We start from the raw sequence: 21,109 nt of genomic DNA, 5'->3' as shown, positions 1-21,109 counted from the left end.
CCCCCTGGGACTAGAGGTGCCCCCTTCCATACCCCCCTCAGCTTGGCAGAATACAGAAAGGGACTCAAAGCCCTGCACAACCTCTATCATGGGAAGGAGAGACCCCAGAGCATCCCCCTACATCCCTAATGGGAAGGTGCATTTCCTCCACCTCCAGAGTGTGCCCCTCTGATAGGAATGGAGATTTTCCCCATCAACCCTGTCTATCTCTATCCTGACTCAGGTGGGTGGGACGCACCCTCTTCCTTTAAGCCCCATTGGTCCTTGGGAAAAAGCATGCTCCCCCTCCCTCTTGGCTGCATTCACAGACCAGACACAGGAGCGGGCGGGTGCGGGGCAGGTATATGTATATATATATATATACACATACATATTATATTTTATATAGAGATCTGGTTTAATACCTTAGAGAAGCTTTACAAAGTCAGTGTACAAAGCTGTGCCAAACCCATTCCCCCCTGCAAGGCCCCCAGTACCTAAGTGTGTGAGCGCCACCCCTCCCTCCCCACTGCACCCAGACGCGCACACAGCTCCTGGCAGTGATCGTGAGAAAGAGGGGATACAGCCGTCCTACAGCGCGTCTCTGTGTCCTGGAGGTGCCCTGGTGAGAGGTACGGGGCCGGCAGCCCTGGAGTCTGAACCCTCTGCTCACTGAGCAGGACGAAGACAGGGCAAGCATCTCCCACAGCTGGGCACCCCTTAGGCCAGACTCCTTTTAAGAAACGGGCTGAGAACCAAACAAGCTCATTTCTGCAGCTGGACAACCACCAGCTGGGACTGTCTGAGCAGAGGGAGCTGGATTCAAACTGGTGACCTAGAGGCAAAAGACCACTCTTTGTCCCATTCCCACCCCCTACCCTATACCTAGCAGGCTCCCTCACTGGTCTCTCTCAATTGGCCACAGGCAACAAGAGCAGCGAAGCCGATGGGCTGGGGAGCAGTGGGAGCAAGGGCCTGGCAGCCAATCGAGGGAGGCTGAAAGCAGGACACATCAGTAAGATTCCCAGCGTGGGAGGTGGCGTTTGTGCTTGGCGGAAGCCCCAGGAAGTGTGTGTGGGGGGCAGATCCAGGGAGCCCCAGGCCCCATGCTCTCGGGGGCAACTCAGGACTTGGAGGAGATGCCCATGGCAGCAGTAGCGCCCTCCCCGGGGCCCTGGTAGCGCTGGCGGGCATGCTTCTCGCAGTACAGCTCCTCGCCCACCCAGAAGTGGCCCCGCATCTTGAGGTTGAGGCCACAGTCGGCACAGACGTAGCAGGCAGGGTGACGGTAGCGGCTCTCCTGGATCCTCACTGCCTGGGTCCTGCGGGAGACAGCATAGACACGGTCAGCTGGGAGGGAGAGCTGGCCAACAGCGTCCCAACTCTCCAGACGCCACTGCCCCCAGGCTCCCCCTTCATATCCCAACAGGGTCAGCTCCGCCTTCCATTCTCCCAAGCTACGGCCAAGCCCTTCAAGCAACGGGTTCCTGCCTGCTCAGTGGGGACATCCCTAAGACCCAGGCACCTTCCTCTGAACTCCAGCCTAAGGCTGCTCACCATGGCATCGCTCCAGGCACCCGGAGCAGCTCTCATTGCTTCAGCAACCAGCCGAGAGCAAGAGTAGCCCCGGAAGCCTTTTTGTGCACACAGAGTGAGATGCACAGAGGAGGGCGACCACGTGTCCACCTGCGTCTCGTCCCGAGGGGTTAAGGCAGCCAAGCCCCATGCCTAGCCACGCTTCACGGAGCAAAGGGGCAGTAAAGGCACACGGACTCCAGCTGCCAGGTCTGTGGGTCTGAACTGCCCCAGAGCCCGGAGAAGGATGGATCCCCAGCTCCAATGCTGCAGACATTCGTGAAGCCTTCCCAGATGGGGGAAAGTGAGGCACGGAGCGTGACCAGGACTTGCAAAGGGTGTCGGTGGCAAAGGCGGGGATAGAATCCAGGAGATTGACTCCCAGCCCCTGCACTCTCATCGCTATACCAGCACATCAGCCTTCTGTATTCTGCCAAAGCCATTCCGCGCCCCCACCTAGCAATATGGGAGGGGCAGACTGCTCCCCACCTGGACTGCTCCCCCTTGGCCAGGAATTGAACCCAGGAGTCTGGACTGTGAGCACCAGGCTGACACCCTCTCCTGCCACATGGAGATGAGACCTTGCTTGCGGGAACTGGCACTGGGGGCTGCAAGGACAAGACAGCCCAGGCTTGCTGCGAGTTTCCGACTGGGCCCTCCCCCGCAGAAATCCTGGGATAAATGGAGCTGTCAGCCCAAAAGGAGGTTGAGGGTCTCCAGAGTCTCCCTCCCCTGCATAAGCCACACTCACGTGATGCCGGTGCCACACTTCTCACACGTGTGCAGCTTCTGGACCCCGGCCACAGAGCTGGTGACTGGCTTGTGGGAGCTGGGGGACAGCTGGCTGGGAAAGGGGGTCGCGGTGCCCACTGAAAAGGAGAGCAAGGGAGACATTAGGATCCAGGATGCACTCCCATGTCCACAGACCCTTCCCCCCCCCCGCCCACTGCCCTGGACCCCAGAGACTAATCCCCTTCACCCTGACCCTTCCATCCATGCACAACCCCAGACCCTGGAGACTATTACACCCCTGCCCTTGTCCTGGCCCCTCTGCTCTCCTCTTCTGGATTCCTGCCCACTCCCTTCTCCGTCCCAGTTCCCTCTGGCCTCTGCTCACCTCCCCCGTCAGTCTCCAGAGCCACCTGGAGCAGGCGGAAGGTGTTGGACTGCCGCGGAGCGGCCCGGATCTCGCGGTTCTCCTGCATCATTTTGTAAACCTCAGAGTCCTCCTCCAAGCGCCGCATGGCCGGCTCCAAGTCCAGGCTGCAGAGAGAGCAGGCCCTGGTGTATAGCAGCCCCGCTGAAGAACACAGAGCTCCTAGCCATGTCCAGCCCCAGGCATCCAGCCCCAAGCTGTGGGGTGGGGAGCAAGATCCCGGCCAACCAGCCCTGCTAACCACCCACTGTGCGCAGCTACCCACCTGGAAGCCTCGGTGCTCCAGAAAGGAGCAGGGGGCTCATCCCATCCCAACACACGGGGAATTTAAGGTCCCCTCACCTGCCAAAGCTGCAAGCGAATCCCCTTTGTGCCAAGGCAGCAGCAGCCTGGCGGCGGGCAGGGTGTTCAGACAATCCAACCCCCTCAGCGTACCAGCTTGGGGTCCCAGAGGTGACTGCTAACCCCCTAATCCCGAGAGGCCCCTGGGGCCACGGCCTCCCATCCCTAGGGAGGAACTGGCAGGATCCCTCTCCCCCCTTGACCTCAGCCAGGATGAGACACCTGCAACTCCCATCCCAAGGGAGGAGGGACCCCGGCAGCTGAGCTGCACTGACCGAGCCAACTCCTCAACCCAGGTGCAGACAACTCTGTGCCCATCACCCCGTCCCACCCGAGGCCTTCGGGGGGGTGCCTTTCTAGCCCACGCCTCTGCACTTCCTCCATGAGGGAGCCCGGGGCCACACCCCAGCTGGCACCCTGCATCCCATACACATGGCCAGCTCCCCCGGGGCTGGGAACTGGTAATTCACCCCCCTCCTCAAATACCTACCCCCGGGCCCAGCCAAGAGGGCGAGCCTGCTGCCCCTTCGGTCTCTCTGCAGGCCCAGTCTCCAGCTCTCTGTGCTGACAAGGTACTGACACTCCCTGGCCAGGGTGACGCCCAGGCCTGCCCTGCTCCTTCCCACGCACACCTGCGTCAGCCAAGTTAACCCTTGCATGGCGCCCTGGGCTGGGGCCTGGGATCACTGGGCAGGGATTTCCCAGCAGACCAGAGGGCTCCCCTGACCCCACAACTCCCCTCTCGGCCAGGGGCCCGTTCTCTCCAAAGGTGCCCCGCCCCACTCTCAGCTACTCCAGTGCTCGGCTCCTTTCACCACCTCCCGCCCCCAGCCTGCGCAGGGCCTTGGCAGAGCTCAGCGGAGCAGCAGGGGGTGCCGTGGGTCAGGACAGAGGTGCTTTGGCAGGGCTGTGGGACTAGAATAGCAAGGGGTGCGGGGCAGTAGGAACAGGACGCTCTGGTGAAGAGCCTCAGTCCCAGCCTGCCTCCCACAACCCAAACCAGACCCAGTCTCCCCAGGCTATGCACCCCCAAACTGACCCCCACAGCCTCACCCTCAATCTCCCAGCTCAGGTGAGACCCAAAGAGACCCCTCTCTGGAGCCAGATCCCGCAATGTGCCTCAGTCTCGAGCTACAGCCCCCTCCCTGCCCCGCTGAGGCGATTCACCTCAACCTGAGGCCCCCCCCCACACACACACACACTTCACTCTCCAAATCAGTTCAGGGCTGGCACGGCTCTGCCAATGCCCCTTCGCCCCAAATGGCAGCATCCTGCAGGCCCTCTTGATAGCCTGGCTTATGTCTCACTTCCCCTGGAGCCTTGTGGGTCACAGACTGTTTCCCCGCAACATCCTTCGCTCTGGGCTGGATCACACCCCCCTCCCTGCCCAGGACCCAGCTGGCGAGCAAGGCTTACCTGTTGCGGGGGCTGTACGAGGGTGAGGCCCTGCCCGGGACCCCCACCATCTCCCAAGGGCCGAGAGGGGATGGTGTGCGGTTGATCAGAGGCAGAGCTGCAACCGGAGAACTGCTTGGGTGGCAGAAGCTGCCCCGCTCCTGAGACAGGAGAGAGAGGAGGAGGGAGCGTGAGGAGCCAGACCCTGACTGAGGCTGTAGAGCCAGACAGCCACGCCAGCCGGGGGTTGCAGAACTCGGGGGGCTCAGCCCTCCCAAGCCAGAGCTCTGCTCGCTGGGCCACGGCACCCGTCCCGATGCCTTAGCAAGGGACAAGTGGAGCTGTGGATACTAGCAAGCTGGATGCCGCAGGGCAGGGATGCTTTGTGCAGACACTCAACAGGTCCACCCCATTTTCACCCCGCGGGATACAAGAGCGCGGCTCTTTCACGTTCACCCAGGGCTGCACTGCATGCTCCGGCCACTAGAGGACGCCCCTGACCCACAGTCCAGACATCTCCTCCCAGCTGCCGGAGCGTTTCCCAGCGGAACAAAGGGGACCCCTCAGACAGGCGGCTCCTGGCTGGGGAGACACACACAGCAATGCTCTCCTTGTCCCGCATGGCCCTGGCCCAAGATGCTGGGCTGGTTTCCTGGGTGCCCCCGGCGGGGGCATGAGCAGTGCAGAGAGGGCTCTGCTTGCTGGGGGAAGTGGGCAATGGGTGGATCTGGGAGAGGCAGATGCCCCGTCAGCTTGCAGGGGAGATGGAGGCTCTGCTCTAGGGGCTAGGGCTCCAGCATCCTGGCACCATGCGGTGAGCTGCACGTGCTCATTCCACCCCAGGGCAAGCAAAAGATGCTCTGGGTAGTGACACCCTCTTGGAGCAGGCCCTGAAAGGGGTCCCTGGCCGCCCCCACCAAGCCAGTGCCAAGGCCAGCCAGACCCTGCCCCCTCCATGGGGAGCGGAGGGGAACGTGGCCAGCACAGCGCCCCTCCCAGCTTGCTCCCCACTCCCGCCAGAGCCCTGGCTCCTTTCTGCAAGGACCAGCCAGGTACGCAGCACCAGGCAGACATGCCCCTCTCCTCCCTGTCACGGTGCTGCCCAGCACCCTATCTGCCAGGGCTGTGCCCCTGCTCAGCATGCCTATTTCTGGGTCAGCTCTGGCCAAATCCAGGAGACACGCGCTTCCGCCCCCCGAAAAGCCTGTTATTTTTAGCCTGTCTGCTGCTAGCACAGAAACGCTCCTCCAGCGGCATCTGCTCCTGTTTAGCGGCCCTGGAGCCACAAGAAAGGCAAAACCCCAGATAAGTGGAAGCAAATGTTTCTGGGAGAAAGACTCGACAGAGCACACCCCACAAGCCAGCAGAGCCCAGCTGCTCAGCCTTCCCTGCAAGGAGGAAAGTAGAGGGGTCTGTTCCCCTTCCCCAGGAGCAGGGGATCTGGCTGGCTCAGATCTCGGCAAGGAGCCAAGCACAGAGCCCACGAGCGTGTACCTGTGCCATGTGCATAGCAACTTCCCTGGCTCCAGAGCAGCAGCCCTGATCAATCCCTTAGAGACTCTCCCTGCAGTTCCGCCTGAACTTTAAGCATCCCTCCTCCCATCAGCGACACTCCAGCTCCCACAACGCAGCAAGGTTCGGCCATATCAACGTGCCAGGCCCTGCAGTTAACTCGAGCAAACGTCCCAAAGACAGACCCTTGGGGGGGGTGTCATCAGGTGAGGGAGGGAATCAAGAGACAGGCAGGTTGGGGGGATGGTCTCGCCTCTGGGGCCCTGGATGCACTGTTTGCTGCTAGGAAGGGCTGATTAGCTGCCTCTGAGCCACGTGGCTCAGGGAAAGCATCCCAGCCCATCTCCCGCCCAGTGGGGTCACATCTCCCCATCTCCGATCCCACCCGCAGGGCCCCAGCTCTGGTGTGGCCTGCAGGCAGGGAGGAGCTCACCAGGGCCCAGAGACCAAAGCAAATAAATGCTGGGAAGGAATGAGAGAACAAACAAGCAGGGGAAGCCAAGGGCCTGCCGGGGCTGAGCCCACTGCCAGCTGGAACAGGCCATGCTCCAGGGCCACCGCGCTTCCCAATTTGGGCTTGAAAAATATCCCCAGCCCCAAGAAAATAAAGGGAACTAGGGTGGGGAGGGAGCGGGCCCTCGGGGCCAGTGGCTGCCACGGAGCCGGAGCCAGTGGCTGCCACGGAGCCGGAGCCAGGAGGAAGCAGCAGCAGCGCCCAGTAGAAACACGCTGGAGAGGACGGGAGCCAAGAAAATGCCGGTCGGTGCCAAGTGGGGTGCGCTAGGATGTGGCTCCGGGCCCTACGCCACCGGAGCGCACAGAACAGGTCCCCACGGGAAAGGGAAACGGGAGAGTCCAGGAGCCAGACCCCCTGGTGGACCACCGGCTTCCCAGCACCTCACCCCTGGGTGTAGGTCTGGCTAGAAAGTCGACTGGGGGCTTGCACTGCAACCAGCCTGGGCACACTGCCCATGCACCTCCGGGATAGGGAAGGACGTACCCGGAGCCAGGAGCGAGCAGCAGGGAACGGAGCCCACCGCCCCCGGGGGATGCAGCCCCTTGGAGCCGGGCTCTGCTGAGCGCCGGCAGGACGGGTACCTGGGGCTCGTGGCTCAGGCGCTGGGCTGCAGCTCACCGGCCCTGAACTCCCTGGACCTGTGGCACCAGTGGGGCCTGGCTATCAGCAGGCAGAGAACACGCACCCAGGGCTGGGGTTGGGGCCCTGGGGCAGGCAGTATCCAGCTTTGAACAGAGACTGAACAGCGCCCCCTCTCCCCCCCGCCCTGAGAGGCAATGGAGCAAGCGGCTCCTCCAGGGAAGAGCAGAAGCTCCCAGGACCCACCACGTGTCTTTGTGGAGGCAGCCTCCCCTGCCAGCGTCCCTGCCTTGCATGCCCACGGGAGAGCAGCAGCATCTCCCCAAACTGGTTTTCCCTCCCCAGCCCTGAGCCGTTGCCTCGGAGACGCCAGGTAGAAACAGGCAAACATCCTCCGCCAGGTGCTCTGCTGCCTGCGGGGACAGAGTGGGAGGCTACAGTCGGGCAGCCGGCTGCTTTAGTAACGGGGCCCAGCGCACGGCCTCCCGGGGGCAACACGGAGGCCAAAGCCCTCATTCTGCCAGGAGGGTCACTCCGGGGCAGGGCAGGAACATGGAGGCTGGATGGAGGAGGTGGGCAAAGCTGGATGGACCAAAAGAGAACAGTCACAGCACCAAGGGATGATGTGAACACCCCGACCCCCTCCAGCAGTAAAATCCCCTCCTGTTGCCACAATGGAGCTCTTCCCCAATCCTACAAATACACCTGCACCCAGACCCAGCACTGGGAGGGGAAGGGGCAAATGCCCCAAGGAAAAATATCCCAGGAGAGGGGGGTTCAGAGACAGGCTCTGGGAGACTGAATGGGGCCTAGGGAGAGGTGGCAAAGAGCTGGTGCAGATGGACAGGCCGCGAGTAGGACAGGGGAGGCAGTGGCCCTCCCCTGGAGCCCCCCAGTCAGTGACACCGAAGGGAAGCATGTTTCAGATTGCTGCACAATGGGTGGTTAGCCTGTGGGACTCGCTGCCACAAGATATCGCTGGGGCCGAGAGCTCAGCAGGACTGCGAAGACAGACTGGACTTTGCTAGGGTGAGACTGTCCAGTTACCCCACCTGACAAAGAAGGGACAGCCAGCGACAGGAATTGCCAGCTGGGCCTCTGGCGCCCCGCTCCCCCTTGACAGCGTAAGCCCTGCGTTCAGAGACGAAGCATCCCAAACCCTGGGGGGCGGGAATTGGAGGAGCTTGTGTCATTGGCCCCACACAGGGCATCACAAGGCTTCCTGCAGCGGCTCAGGTAGGGGAAAGAGACAACGTAACTCAGACTCTCCCCCACAGACGTACCTCCGCCCCAGCACAATGCCAGGTCCCCAGGGTACGAGGCCAACACCTGCCCCCTGCAGCATCACACCCCAGCTTGATGTGGGGGGGATCCCCCCCAACACAGAACGCTGTGCAGCTGGGATGCTGTTACCCCAGCGTCCTCCTGCTCACCTGTCTGCTGCCTGAACGCTGGTGCCCATAGGGTGAGGGGGAGCGATCCTCAAAGATACTGGGAGAACTGGCCAGAGACTGGAAGCTGAAAGGGGGAGAAAAGTCTATGGGAAACCCATTCACCGGGGGATCAAAAAAAGGTCAGCTGTATCCCACCGTCTCCACCCTGCCAGCCCCCCACACCTGGGCCATTCAAACCCAGATGCGTGGCACACCCACCCCACCCCCAACCTCTCCCTGGCTCTGGGCCTTACCTGCGGCTGCTCACCACCATCTCCACTCTGCCCTCGGAGGGCAGGCTGGGCCTCTGGGGGCTGTAAGGGCTGCCAGGCCGGTACCCGGGTGACGAGGATGAGAAGGGGCTGCCGGGCCGGGGGCTGAGGGATGCTGGGCTGGAGTAGGAGGACCTCACCGAGCCCTGGCTGTCATCCCTGGTTCGCACAACATCCTGGGGAAAGATACTGTCAGCCAAGCGGGAAGGGGGATGGAACCACCCCACACACCAGTCAGGATGGCCCGGCTCCCCATCGCTCCCCCTTCTTTGGGGTTGAGCGGGAAGGACCCTTGCGTGGGGAGAGGCCTTGGGGTGGGCAAAGGCAGCCATGCCCTGAAATCAGGGCCCAGGACCATTAACAGGCACAGCATCCCCTTCCCCCCACCCCAAGGGCAGGGCTTGGAGCCAAGACATGGGACTCCCGCTGCCAGGTGGTGCTGGATGTTTCCACTCTCCCCAGGGTTTGGGGAAGGACCTGGTGGGGAGGGTCTCACCTGGAACCTCATGGCCAACATCTCTGGGGAGCTCTCACCATTAGTCTGGCCGGGAAAGAACAACGGGGACCTGAGTGCAATGGAAAAAGAGAGGAGGAGATGGAGGGAGAGAGAGAGACTGGCCTGACTGGCCCCCATTCCACCTTTGGGGCCTTGGGATGACAACCGGGACCAGAGGAGGCAGCTGGCTAGTTACTCCTCTTGTGCCCTGCCCTGAGGCCATGTTCCTCGGCATACTGTGTCTGATAGCCTGCAGTAACTACCCTCCCCTTGGGAAAGCAGAGGAAGGATAAGCTGGGGGCGCAGGCCTGGGACACAGGAGACCCAAGGTTTACTCCCTGCTCCGCCACAGACTCTGCACCCTTGGGCAAGACCCCTAGCCCCTCAGTCCCCATCTGTCCAATGGGGTAACATTAATAACCCACCATCTTGTTTCTTTGGCTGGTAAGAAACAGCCCATTCTGCAGTGAGCTATCTACGAACAGCACCTGGAGTAACGGGGCCCTGATTTCAGCGGGGGCCTCGAGGTGCTACCGTAACGCCTCCCCGTCAGTGAGGAAGAACTCAGTTCACCCCAGAGGCTTCGCTCCACTCAGCACCCTCCCTATCCAGGCATAGTTGGAAGGACAAAGGGTTAAGAGGACTTCTTCCACCCTACTCCTGGTCCCAGCCCGGATGTGCTGGATGCGGCACCAGCCCCGGAGGCCAGGCGGCGGGAGGAGGGGAATACAGGGCTACTTTATATTCTCTCCCCCTCTCAACAGGAACCCGCTGGGGGCTTTGATGTAGCCAGGAGCTGGAATTCATGAAGGGCAGTTAAATGGAGGGGTACAAGTTGGACCATAGGAATGCAACGTGATGGTGGGAGATGAGAGGAGTCCTGCCCCCACATCCCATATTCCTGAGAGCAGAGGGGCAGGAGGCTGGAAGGGTCTCTCGAGTTCTGAAGCCCAGGCCCAGCCCCAAAGGGGACAGAATATAGGGACCAGCACTCCACGGTCCACGTGGGGTTAGCCCCAGCCAGCGGGACACAGAGCAGACTGCAGCTGTATGCTTGCCTCCCAGGCTCCTAGCCAGACATCCCTGTGACAAGACCGTGGCTTTGGGGGCAGCTCCCACTGCCAGACACAGGCAGACATGCCCAGTGGCAGCAAAAAGGGACATTGCTTTCACAGAGAGACCGAGCCAGTTCCCGGGGTGAGTGTGTGTAAGTTGGGGGAAGGTACGCAGGTGGGGCACTGTTCTCCCCTGTAGTACAGCAGAGGCCAGGAGATGAAGGGCCAGAGGGGAATGGGCCAGCAGCCAGGGGACGGAGAGGCGTGGCTCCCCACCCTGGGGACCCAGCGGGAGCACAGGGACAGCAGGCTGGCTCTCGGGGCAGGCGGGGAAGGGAAGGAGATGAGCCGAAGGGCCCGGAATGAGCGGAATGCTGTCTCCTGAGCCGCTCCGGCTGGGTTTGTGGGTTTTGGGCCACTTCCAAGATACCATGAGGGTTTCCCACCCTTCATCAGGACACGCTGCACGTCCCAGTCAGCTGGAGAGGGGGAGAGGACGCAGCACTGAGCAGAGAGGCAGCCAGGAGAGATAGACTACTAAGGGAGCTGGCGAGAGAAAGGGGCTTCTCACGTGTGGGAGGGGTCTCTTGGGCAGGCAGCTCCCCAGGAGCTCGTGCACCAGCAATGGTGAAACTAGGCTGCACACACCTGTGCAAGCGTGACTGCATGGAAGCTTGTGCGCACATGCATTTGAGCGTGCAACTGCTGGGGGGGGATGCGAGTGAGCATCCAGGCTACGCGACCTGCTGCAAGAGCAGCTGATCAGGGCAGGGCGGGGGCTCAGCCCAGGATTTTGCCTGGCGCTCCCAGGCATGTCCTCACCCTACAGTGCAACGCCTGGGGCAGCAGGCCAGGCAGATACCTTTGCCAAACAATCCCTTGCGAATGCCGCAGATGGCAGGGGAGGGCAAGAGGAAGCCGTGAGTCAGGCTGGCAAGTGGCCGCACCCGGGTCAGCCGTGAGGTATTTATAGGATGTACCCATCACCTCCCCCCCGCAAAGACGGTTGCACATTCTGGACAGTCAGAGTCATCAGGAGACAGTGCAAAGAAAGTTTCCACCTCCCCAGTGGGGCAGGACCCAGCTACACAGGCTTAGCCTGAGCCACCCAGCTTGCCAAGCCACGTACCAGCACAGCTAGCTCCCAGGGGCCACTCGCTGGCTCCAGTGCACCTATCAGGGGAAAGACAGCGCCCGGCCTCCCCTTCCTCTGGGGTCTGGCTCAGACTGTAAGCGTCGCACATGCAGCCAGCTCATCTGGGCCAAGCAGGTGAATCAGGGCGGGTAGTGGAGAGCCAGCCCCAGGGCTGACTGGATTGACAGACCTGCCACGCAGGGTCCCTCTCCTGCAGCCTGGCCATCTGGGGGGGAGGGGAGGGGAGGGGAGGGGGTCGTGTCCAGCTCCACAGCCCAGAGGATAACAGCCCCCAAGGCAGCTTCCGCTGACTGGGGCCTGCCCCATGCTGCAAGGGGCTGTCACAGGACACCCCTGACCTGCCCCTCCCAGAGGGCAGAGGCTCACTGGAACCCGTCAGACCTGGGCTGCAGGGCGGTAGCTGCCAAAGCTGCCTGGTCCACCGTGTGCACAGCGGGCTAGTTTCCAGAAGCAGCCTAAAGGCCCCCGAGGCCAACAGCAGAGATGGCGCCTCCCGAAGCAGGGAGGAACAGACACGCTGTGCCTGGTACAGCCGAACTCCAGCCCTGCCCCGCCTGCCGTCTGAGCCACAGCTCCATACCCAGCATGCCCCTGCCTCAGAAACACAGCACAGCTGATCCCCTCTCCCTGCCCCAGAGCCACCCACAGCAGAGCATGCCCACCCCCCATAGCATGCCACAGCCCCCCGCCCCCACCCAGGAGCCACAGCCCCATGCCCAGCATGCCTCCCAGCTGCCAGAGCTGCAGCATCAAGCCTGGCACGGCACCTCAGAGCAGTGGTCCCCAGGGCGTAGCAAAGAGACTAAGGCAAGACCCCTCTGTAGTCCAGCCTTGTATCCCCCATACAGGCCTCGGATCTCTCTTGTACGTCTCTGCTCCATGTAAACCAAGGGGGTTGGAGCTCAGCCTTTGCCCATGCTTCCACCGCGGAGGGGCAGAGGGGAATAACCCTCATCTCTTGCTCCACATCCTGTCCATGCAGGAGGTGTAGACATTTACCAAGGAGCAGTACAGGGCTGAGCCCTGGTAACGGCATATTGTATTAGGATGTAAATAGTGCTGTACCGATTGGTTAACTAACCCCCAGCCCTCCGGGAGAGAGGTAGGAATCATTATCCCCCACTGCACAGCAGGGGAAACTGAGGCACAGAGCAGGGCAATAACTTGCCCAAGGCTAGCCAATGAGTCAGTGGCAGAGCTGGGAAGAGAACCCAGGAGTTATGAATCCCAGCTCTACCCTGTAGGCCTTGCTGCTGTGATGAAAAGGGCCCGGGATGGATCCTGATGGAGTGATTGCGAGTTTGAACTTGCAGGACTCCAGATTTCTGACACAGACCCCTGACGCCCCACCCAGACGCTGCAGCGCTCCCACAGCACAGGGGGACTGGGGGGGAATAGTGAAGCCAGGCCCCCCGAGCAGATCCCTGCCCTGATGAGGAAGAGGGAACAGTACAGTGTGGACGCGGGCAGGCGGATCTCACCTGTCCACTTGAAGCTGGAGCCGGCCGGAGCTCTGCTTGATCTTGTTCTGCGCCTCCACATTGAGCATGTTGGCCGTGCTGTCGCCATTGATGGAGACGATGACGTCACCAGGTCGGAGGTCCCCTGCAGCGGCCTTACCGCGCTCAATCACCTGCACGGCCAGGGGGCGGGGGAGAACACCCAGGCATTACTGCAGAGAAACAAACCGCCCTGGGGGAGGCACAGTGCCGGCGGCAGAGACCTGCCAGCCACCTCCAGCATACCATGGCACAGGAGACATGGCCACCCTCGCCCAGGTGGATCGCCAGCACCTTGGCCCAAGGAGCGGCGAGAGGGGAGGCGGAGATAAGCAGGGGGCCCTTCCCAAGCTGCTCTGAACAGAAGAGACACTAGCCCAATCTTAGCCCTGCCTGGGGCTTGCCTTTACGGCCACCTACCACCATGTCACCAGCTTCAGCTTTTTCCCAAGCTAGGCTTCTCTGTGGGACCTCTTCCAGCCCAGCCTCCAGCCCTGCCCATAGCTGGCCAGAACACACTAGCTGTAACACAGGGTAACTCTGCAGTGAGGATGAGCCCAAAGGGATGGCCAAACCCTGCGATTTCGCCACCCGCCCCTGGCCCAGAGGAGCCCTACTCAGGGGCCTAGAGCTTTTTCTCCCAGACATCCTACCTCGACTTGGAGGGGTGGGGGTGGGGAAGAAAACCATCCCTGACCTGGAAATCAGACAGCATCCAAATACCCTACAGCCCTTGGGAAGCGGCTGTCAAAATGGGGCCACAGTGTAGGGAGTAGACCTGGGGCAGAGGACACTGCTACTCAGCTGAGTTTCCAAGTGGTGAGACTCCCCAGACACCCCTCTCCCATCCCCCACACTACATGCCTTACTCTCTGCACAGTGTTCAGCAAAGCTGGGCAATATTTCCTCTTATCCCCCTCCAACACTGTGCAGTCCCATGCATGATGTATTGCTCACTATCCCAATCCTGCTCTGAGTCCAGAATTATTCATTTCCTCGTGGGCTTCTTCTACAGTGCTCTCATTGCAGTCTTCATTCTCTGCAAACATGAATTAACAAATTCACAGAGCCCAAGAGGCGAGGGGGTGGTATTACCCCCCCCCAGCTTATAGGTGCAAAAACTAGGCACAAAGTTTAAAGCCAAAATTGCCAACTAATTTTGCGTGTCCAATTTGAGACGCCTGGCATCTGATATTTCAGCATACTTAGCAACACGTAGCATGTTTCTGCTCACGGCCCAGCTCCCAGTTGACTTCAGGCAACGCTGGGAGTGCTCAGCACTTCTGCTTATCTGGTCTCAAGTCAGGCACCCAGAAAATGAGGAACACGTAATTATTGACCATCTGTCAAACAAATGTCCGGTTTAAGTGACTTTCCCAGCATCACGCAGGAACTCTGTGGCAAGAGGCAGGGATAGAATCTAGTTCTCCAGGACAGCGTTCGCTCACCTTACCTAGGAGACCATCCTTTCTCTTCCTGAAGCCCCTTGCCTCATTCATGACACACCTGCCAACCTCTGCAACAAGTGAGGCAAATTCCCTTCTCAGAAACGGCTGAACCGTTTTAGCTGAAACTTTCCAGAAAAGTTCAGCCCGAGACAGCCAGTCAGCCTGGACGATATCAGCCCGAAGGCTTAAAGTTTGGCTTTGGAAAAATAGGGCTTAGAATGAGAAACATCCAGCAATCTTAACTGTAGGCCTTGCCACCTGCGCCATCGACAATAAAGTGACATGAATCTAGTGCTGGGGAAAGATGCCAGAGCAAAAGCCGCAGGGCACAAAAGCTTCTGAAAATCCACAGTTCAGCACAGCAGGAGTCCTGTCTTGCCAATGTGCCCCAAACCCTGATTCAGAGGGACTACCCCGAAGGCTGGGGGAGGGCGTTGAATCTCTGTGGTCCACTTAGTCCTTGGCCTCTCTGCTGAGGCGGAAGGGCTCTCGGTCACGGCCAGCTTGCTCACAGGTCCCAGCTGGTGACTTGGAGGCAGAAGGCCCCACCTCCCTGTCCTGATCTCCCCTGACTGAGGCCAGGTTTACAGTGGACACCAAGGCCAAGGCCAGAACAATAACAGAGAGAAACTCCTCTTGGCCATGGGTGAAGTTAGAGCTCGTTGTTTTTCTCCGCACACGTGCACCGCGGGGGCTTCTAGCCTGTTCCCACAGAGCAGGATTCCTCAAGGACGGTAAACAGGATCTGCTCCCAGGTCCCTTGGCACCGCGCCCACTCAGCAGGGAGCTAGCTTCCTCTGCAGCCCCTGCCCTTTGCCGACGGGAGAGCAAGTGGCTCTGGCACAGGGGGACAGAGAAGACAGCAAGCCAGCGGAAAGCCGCGCGACAGCCAGCCAGATTATACAAGGGAGCCATGGGGAAACCCACAGGGAGCTCACCCCAGGATCAAGCCCGCCAGACCCCACACCGACAGGGAGCTGGAACCACTGCCTGGGCTCTCCCCTTTCAGATCCCCACAGGAACGCACCTGCAGCATCCTGCTGGGGAACAGCCTCCCACTCTCTGTGGGTTCTTTACCTCACCTCCTGGACTGGCTGCTCTTCACCTGGGGCTCCATGAGCCACTGCAGCTTGCCCAGCACATGCCACTTAGCAGGGAGAGCCATAACTCCGGGCATTCCACTGGCTTCCCGGCTCCCGTTTCGGCAGCTACTTCCAGAACACAAAGCCCTGGGCAGCTGGGGGCCTGGCTGCCACTCTCTCTGCACACCACCAGCCAAGATCCCTTCGCTGAGATCCCAGACGCGCCCTCAGGCAGCTCCCAGACTAGGCTTTGGAAGGTGTTCGCTACCACTCGTTAGCCTAGCCTGGACAAGGCAGTGTGCCTTGACATGGGTTTAACTGGGCATGGCACATCCTCAGGGGAGCCTAGCTTGAACTCGGCCAGTTTAACACGCCTGCACAAGGCTGTTAACCCGGGTTGTCTCGCCTGGGATTTGGAAGTGTTCGCTAAATCCTCAAAGCCGCAGCCGAGCAAGCCACTCCTCTTGCCAGCCCATCAAAACCTATTCACCTCCAGAGCATGGGCAACGCTCACCTTCTCATCCAAGTTTCAGAGTAGCAGCCGTGTTAGTCTGTATTCGCAAAAAGAAAAGGAGGACTTGTGGCACCTTAGAGACTAACCAACAAACCTGGATTTGTGCTGGAAATGGCCCACCTGATGATCACTTTAGATAAGCTATTACCAGCAGGACAGTGGGGTGGGAGGAGGTATTGTTTCATATTCTCTGTGTATATATAAAGTCTGCTGCAGTTTCCACGATATGCATCTGATGAAGTGAGCTGTAGCTCACGAAAGCTTATGCTCTAATAAATTGGTTAGTCTCTAAGGTGCCACAAGTACTCCTTTTCTTCTCATCCAAGGCACTTGTGCAAGGCCATACAGGGATTCAGTGGCAGGGCCAAGATCAGAACCCAGGAGTCCTGGCTCCCAGTGCCCAGAGCACACTCCAGCACAAGCAGGCAAATCCCAGCATGTGGATGCTCCTACCTTGGACACAATGATAGGCTTCCTGAAGTCCCTTCCTCCCGTGATACGGAAGCCCCAGGGTGCCGGGCCGGTCAGATTCACCGTCATTGACATGGCGAGTCCAGCGGCAGCAGGATGGGCAGCGTGGCAGCACCTGGAGGAGGATCTGAAAATGGAATAAAACCAGCGTATCAGGGCTGGGGGCAAGGAAATTCAGGGAGGAGCAAGGCACAAGCTGAACCCAGCAGCATGAGCACTTTAGGCTGTTGTGGAGTCCAGGGTTGAGAGAGAAAGATCCTTTCTCGCCTCGGCCAAAGCAGGTAGTGGCAGAACTGGCAACAGAACCCAGGAGTCCTGGTTCCAGTCCCACTGCTCTAAGCCACTAGATCCCACTCCCCTTCCAGAGGTAGAAATGGAACCAGGAGTCCTGACTCCCACCCCCTCACAGCACTAAGCATTATAGCCCCCTCCCCTCCCAGAGCCAGGAACAAAACCCAGGAGTCCTGACTCCTAGTCCCGTTCCTCCAATCCTGAAATCAAAGCTAGAAGGGCTTCCCAGCAGTAACCGGGGCCCTCACCCTGGGTCGTCCCAGCGCTGCCCTCTCTCGCAGGGCAATCGGCGCGCTACGTTCATTCGCCTGGCGGCTCTTTCCTTCCGGAGAGGGCAGCTGCGAGACACAGAGAAGTGTCTTGCACTGTCACAGGTTGGCGCAAACAGCCTCTGCCTTCCCGTTGCAGGCCTGACAGCAGCCAATAAGGCCAACGGTTTCCTTTCCTAACCACAAGCAGCTGGGGCGGATGGAGGGGGCTCCAGGCAAAGAAATACACTGTGGGCACAGGCTGCTGGCTCCCAGGGCCTGCTCCAGCACTGCCCAGCCCAACCGGAAAAGGCACAGAGAACAGGGACAGGGACACTCTAGCTTCACCCTGCAGAGGGATCAGGCACGCTGGGAAGGCACTGACTCTGGATGGTGCCAGCATTAACCCAGCATTGCAGGTGGTCAATCAGTCTCGTTCTGAGGCTGCCCCCTACACACCTTGAGGCCCTTTTGCGATCCAGAAAATGGGTGCACTGGCAGAGCCGTCGGCAGGTAAACATGACACCAGTGGGGTGAACCAGCATGCTATGGGGATGGGGGGCGAGCAATCACACGCAGCAGGGCTTGGGGCAGACGGGGCGGACAAGGGGACCAAGCCAGGTTCAGCTAAGAAACCTGCTGGGACCCAGACATAGCCAGGGTCCAGAGAGCAGTGAACCTAGGGCAGGGGAGCCAAGGGAGAGCAGTGCCAGGCCTGGGGGAGCTGGCTCGGAGAGGTGGCAGAATGGATAGCAAGGATGGTGCTGCGGGCAAGGCAGTGAGGATTGCGGGGCGGGAGAAGAGCTGGTCAAGAGTGCGTGTTGGAGAGGAGAGGACCATGGGACTGGCAAGAGGCAGATGGCTACCGTGCAATGGCAGAAGATCGCTTAAACTTGAGCAGGAGGGAGATGGTGGGAGCAGAGACAGAGCAGCTGTCAGTATTGAGGGGCAGAAGAGGTCTTGGCAGGTTACTGCTGCAGGCCTGAGCCAAGCAGGCCCCCCCAGTGCCCTGCTCTGGCAGGAAGCGGAGACAAGACAATGCAGGAAGTTTGCAGCCACAGGTTTGAGTCATTTGTTCCTGTGGCTCAGAAGAAGCTTTTCTGCTCCCCGAGCCCGCCCCGGAGAGGATGCTGAGCTGACACCTTCATGTGCCGACACCGCCCCCCACCAAGGCGGGCTGTGGTGGTTTGGGGTGGGAAAAGACCGTCTTGGTGGGACGGCACAACAGCCCAGGGCTCTCAGTGAGGCAGCTCAGGGGGGCCACCCCAAGGAACACATGAAGAGTCGGATCTGGGCAGCATCATGGCGGGGGGGGAGGAAGGGGAGGCCCAGTTCAGCCCATTTGGTGCTGTTCGCATCCCAGCCCACTTTGCACGTCCCCTTCTGACTGAGGAAGGAAGAAAGGCCCCTGTCCCCTCCAGCACCCGAAGGACCAATCTGCCCGGCGTTGTTCCTAACCCACGAGGACAGCCCCACTGCACAGCCCCGTGGATGACCCGATGCTCCGCTCCCCCACATCTGAGCGGCTGGAGTCAATAGGTCAGACACAGCCCCGAGCGCTCCTGATCCCTGCACCACATGCAGGCCCCCTCCCTGGGGAGGTTAGATTCACATGCAGCTTGGCGGAGGGGGAGGAAGCAGGGCTAGCGGCCGGCTGGCCCCGACACCTCTTCCATAACCGTCAGGGAAACATCTTAAAAATCCCAGGCACACAAAGAGGGGCTTGAGAAACCGCTGGGAAGAATTTCCTGTGCTTGGCTCTGCCGCGCCAGGAGGAAGCGCCTCCCCGCAAACACACACACACCAGATACAGACATGCCCTGTGCCTGGCAATCCTCTCTGGACTCCAGCAGGGCCCCCATGAGTGGGGGTGGGAGAAGGGCTGAAACCATACCCCACCCAGCAGCAGGGTAGACCTGTGTGCCTTTGAGTGCCCACGCAGCCATCCCAGAGGCTAGATGGGGGGCACAGGGAGCCCCTTTGCTTGTGACACTCAGAACCAGATGGGACAAAGCACTAGAAAGGGTCCCCTCTTGGCATCCAACATCTCTGACTTGCCTCACACCTGTGAGCTCACCAGTGACTGGCGCGTACCCAGAGGCCAGTAGAGAGGCACGGTGTTGGGTGACGGGCAGAGAGCTGCCTTCGGAGGGGAACGATTCACGTGGGGGAGCCCTGTGGCTCGTGCGTTACGTGGGCAGCACCCCAGAGGGAGAGATTGCTCCCGGGTGCACGACACCTTGGCATCAGTACTCAGGCTGGATTAGCTCCCTGCAGGGCAATTGGAGGGGTGGCAACAGGAGGCCGGGGCAGCAGGGAACGGGGCTGTCTTTGAATAAAGAGCCGGGGCAAAGCTTGATCAGCCAAGGGGGCACGCGAGCACCCTGTTAGCAAGCAGGGGCAATGGGGTGAGGAGGAGCCAGGCCTCCTGCAGCCGAGGTGCTCTCAGTCCCCTCCTCCCCCCACATGAGGAGACTGGCTATTTACTAGACAGTCCCAAAATAGCCCCAGCCCCTGCCCTGGCTCCCCACAGCAGCGCAGCCTGTCATTACCCCGCAGCCCTAAAGCCGGAGCGACGCTTTCCAAGTCTGCCGCGCGGCAGGCAGGGATCAGAGTCCGGAGACCGGGCAAGGCTGGAAGCTGCCGGCTGGGCAGGGACGCTCCCAGGGGCCAGAACACTTGCACGGAGAGGCCAGAGCATCCGCAGCCCCTGCCCCCCACGAGCTGGGCCAAGGGCTCCCTCCTGGGAGCTCCTCTGACCCAAGAGCTGGACGAGAGCCCCCCAGCGTCTGCCTGCAGCCCCTTGCGCGCCCCGGGCGCCCCCACCTCCAGAATCCCAGCGCAGGGGGGCTGGGGGGGGCAGGGTGACCAGAAAGCAGGTGGGGACTTTTTCGGGGAACTCGGGGGTAGAGTTGCATATATAAGGACAAAGTCCCTAATATCCAGACATCCGGTCACCCGAGGGCAGGAGCCAGAGAGCAGCCCAGGAATCCCAGCCCCCCCAGCTGCCCTGGGCACAGCCGTGCCCCAGGCGGGCTCTCCCTGCACCCCGACAGCAGCCCGGGGCACTTACCTCGGGGCGCCCGGGCGCAGCGGGTGCGGAGCGAGCAGCCCCCGCCCGCGGGCTCCCAGCCCAGCCGCTCTCGGCCCGGCGAGCAGACGGCCCGGCCCGCGGTGTCCTTCGCGGGGGCGGCCCGGCGCTAGCAGCCTCCTCCCGCCCCGTGGCCAGGGGCCGCCCGCTCGGCTAATGAGACAATTGGAGCCGGCCCAGCGGCGCCACCTGGCGGCGCAGCCCCGCCCCTGCCGCCCGGCTGGGACGCCCGCGGTCCCTTGGGTGGATCCCAGGCACAGAGGCTCTCCGGAGCCGGGCAGCGGGCCGCTTGCACACGCCCCAGCAGCTCGCATCCCATTGGCAACAGTGACTCAGGCAACGAGGGCCCCCCATGTCCCCACAGGGCCTGAAGCCCAGAGGTTTGCGGGGACCCAACTCCCACTAACATCCATAAGAACAGCCCTACTGGGTCAGACCAAAGGTCCATCTCGGCCAGGATCCTGTCTCCTGACAGCGGGCAGTGCCAGGTGCACCAGAGGGAATGAACAGAACAGGTCACCATCAAGTGATCCATCCCCTGTCCCTCATTCCCAAGAAGCGCTATGTCATCCCCATTTTACAGATGGGGAAACTGAGGCAGAGAGCAGGAAAGTGACTTGCCTGGGATTACCCAGTAGCCAGGTTAGGAATAGAAGCGAGGTCTCCCAAGTCCCAGTGCAGGGCTCTAGCCACTTGGCCACAATGCCTGCCTGAAGTTAAGCCCCTAACTACCCTTGCCAACCTGGGCCTAAATCACTCCTACGGGCCTTATTGGAAAGTTCTGGGAAGCAGGCGGTGCAAGCCCCTCTGCTTCTAAAGGCCCCTCCCCCAGCCGTGCAGGAGGGACCACTGCACCCGGGATCCAAATCAGCGCGGGGGACAACTAAGAAAGAACAGGGTCAGGAGTGAAGGTCAAAGGTGCAAAACTAGGGATCCAGAGGGGGACACCGAGCAGAGAACCCTGGCTCCTGGGGACAGCCCGCAGGCGCCCCTGTGTC

The 21,109-nt window shown here is 60.8% G+C and overlaps 1 protein-coding gene across 2 annotated transcripts; it reads right to left on the bottom strand.

Annotated features, from left to right (window-relative positions):
• Positions 1-374: 374 nt before the first annotated feature.
• PDLIM2 (PDZ and LIM domain 2) lies at positions 375-20,210 on the bottom strand. Of its 2 annotated transcripts, none has more exons than XM_073325016.1 (10): positions 20,094-20,210; positions 16,464-16,608; positions 12,949-13,100; positions 9,257-9,326; positions 8,743-8,936; positions 8,489-8,573; positions 4,469-4,608; positions 2,672-2,817; positions 2,306-2,423; positions 375-1,301 (listed from the first exon to the last, which is right to left on the bottom strand). In XM_073325016.1, exons 2-10 carry the CDS (start codon positions 16,554-16,556, stop codon positions 1,103-1,105), a joined length of 1,197 nt encoding a protein of 398 aa, XP_073181117.1. In that variant the 5' UTR covers positions 16,557-16,608; positions 20,094-20,210; the 3' UTR covers positions 375-1,102. The 2 variants fall into 2 exon arrangements, with proteins under 2 accessions (XP_073181117.1, XP_073181115.1); XM_073325014.1 differs by lacking the exon at positions 20,094-20,210 and adding an exon at positions 17,021-17,040.
• Between the last annotated feature and the right edge of the window lie 899 nt (positions 20,211-21,109).

This window comes from Lepidochelys kempii, chromosome 26 (assembly GCF_965140265.1).
Source record: "Lepidochelys kempii isolate rLepKem1 chromosome 26, rLepKem1.hap2, whole genome shotgun sequence".
NCBI classification, from domain to species: domain Eukaryota; kingdom Metazoa; phylum Chordata; order Testudines; family Cheloniidae; genus Lepidochelys; species Lepidochelys kempii.
The sequence above is the reverse complement of the archived record's forward strand: the minus strand, read 5'-3'. Positions and strand labels throughout refer to the sequence as shown.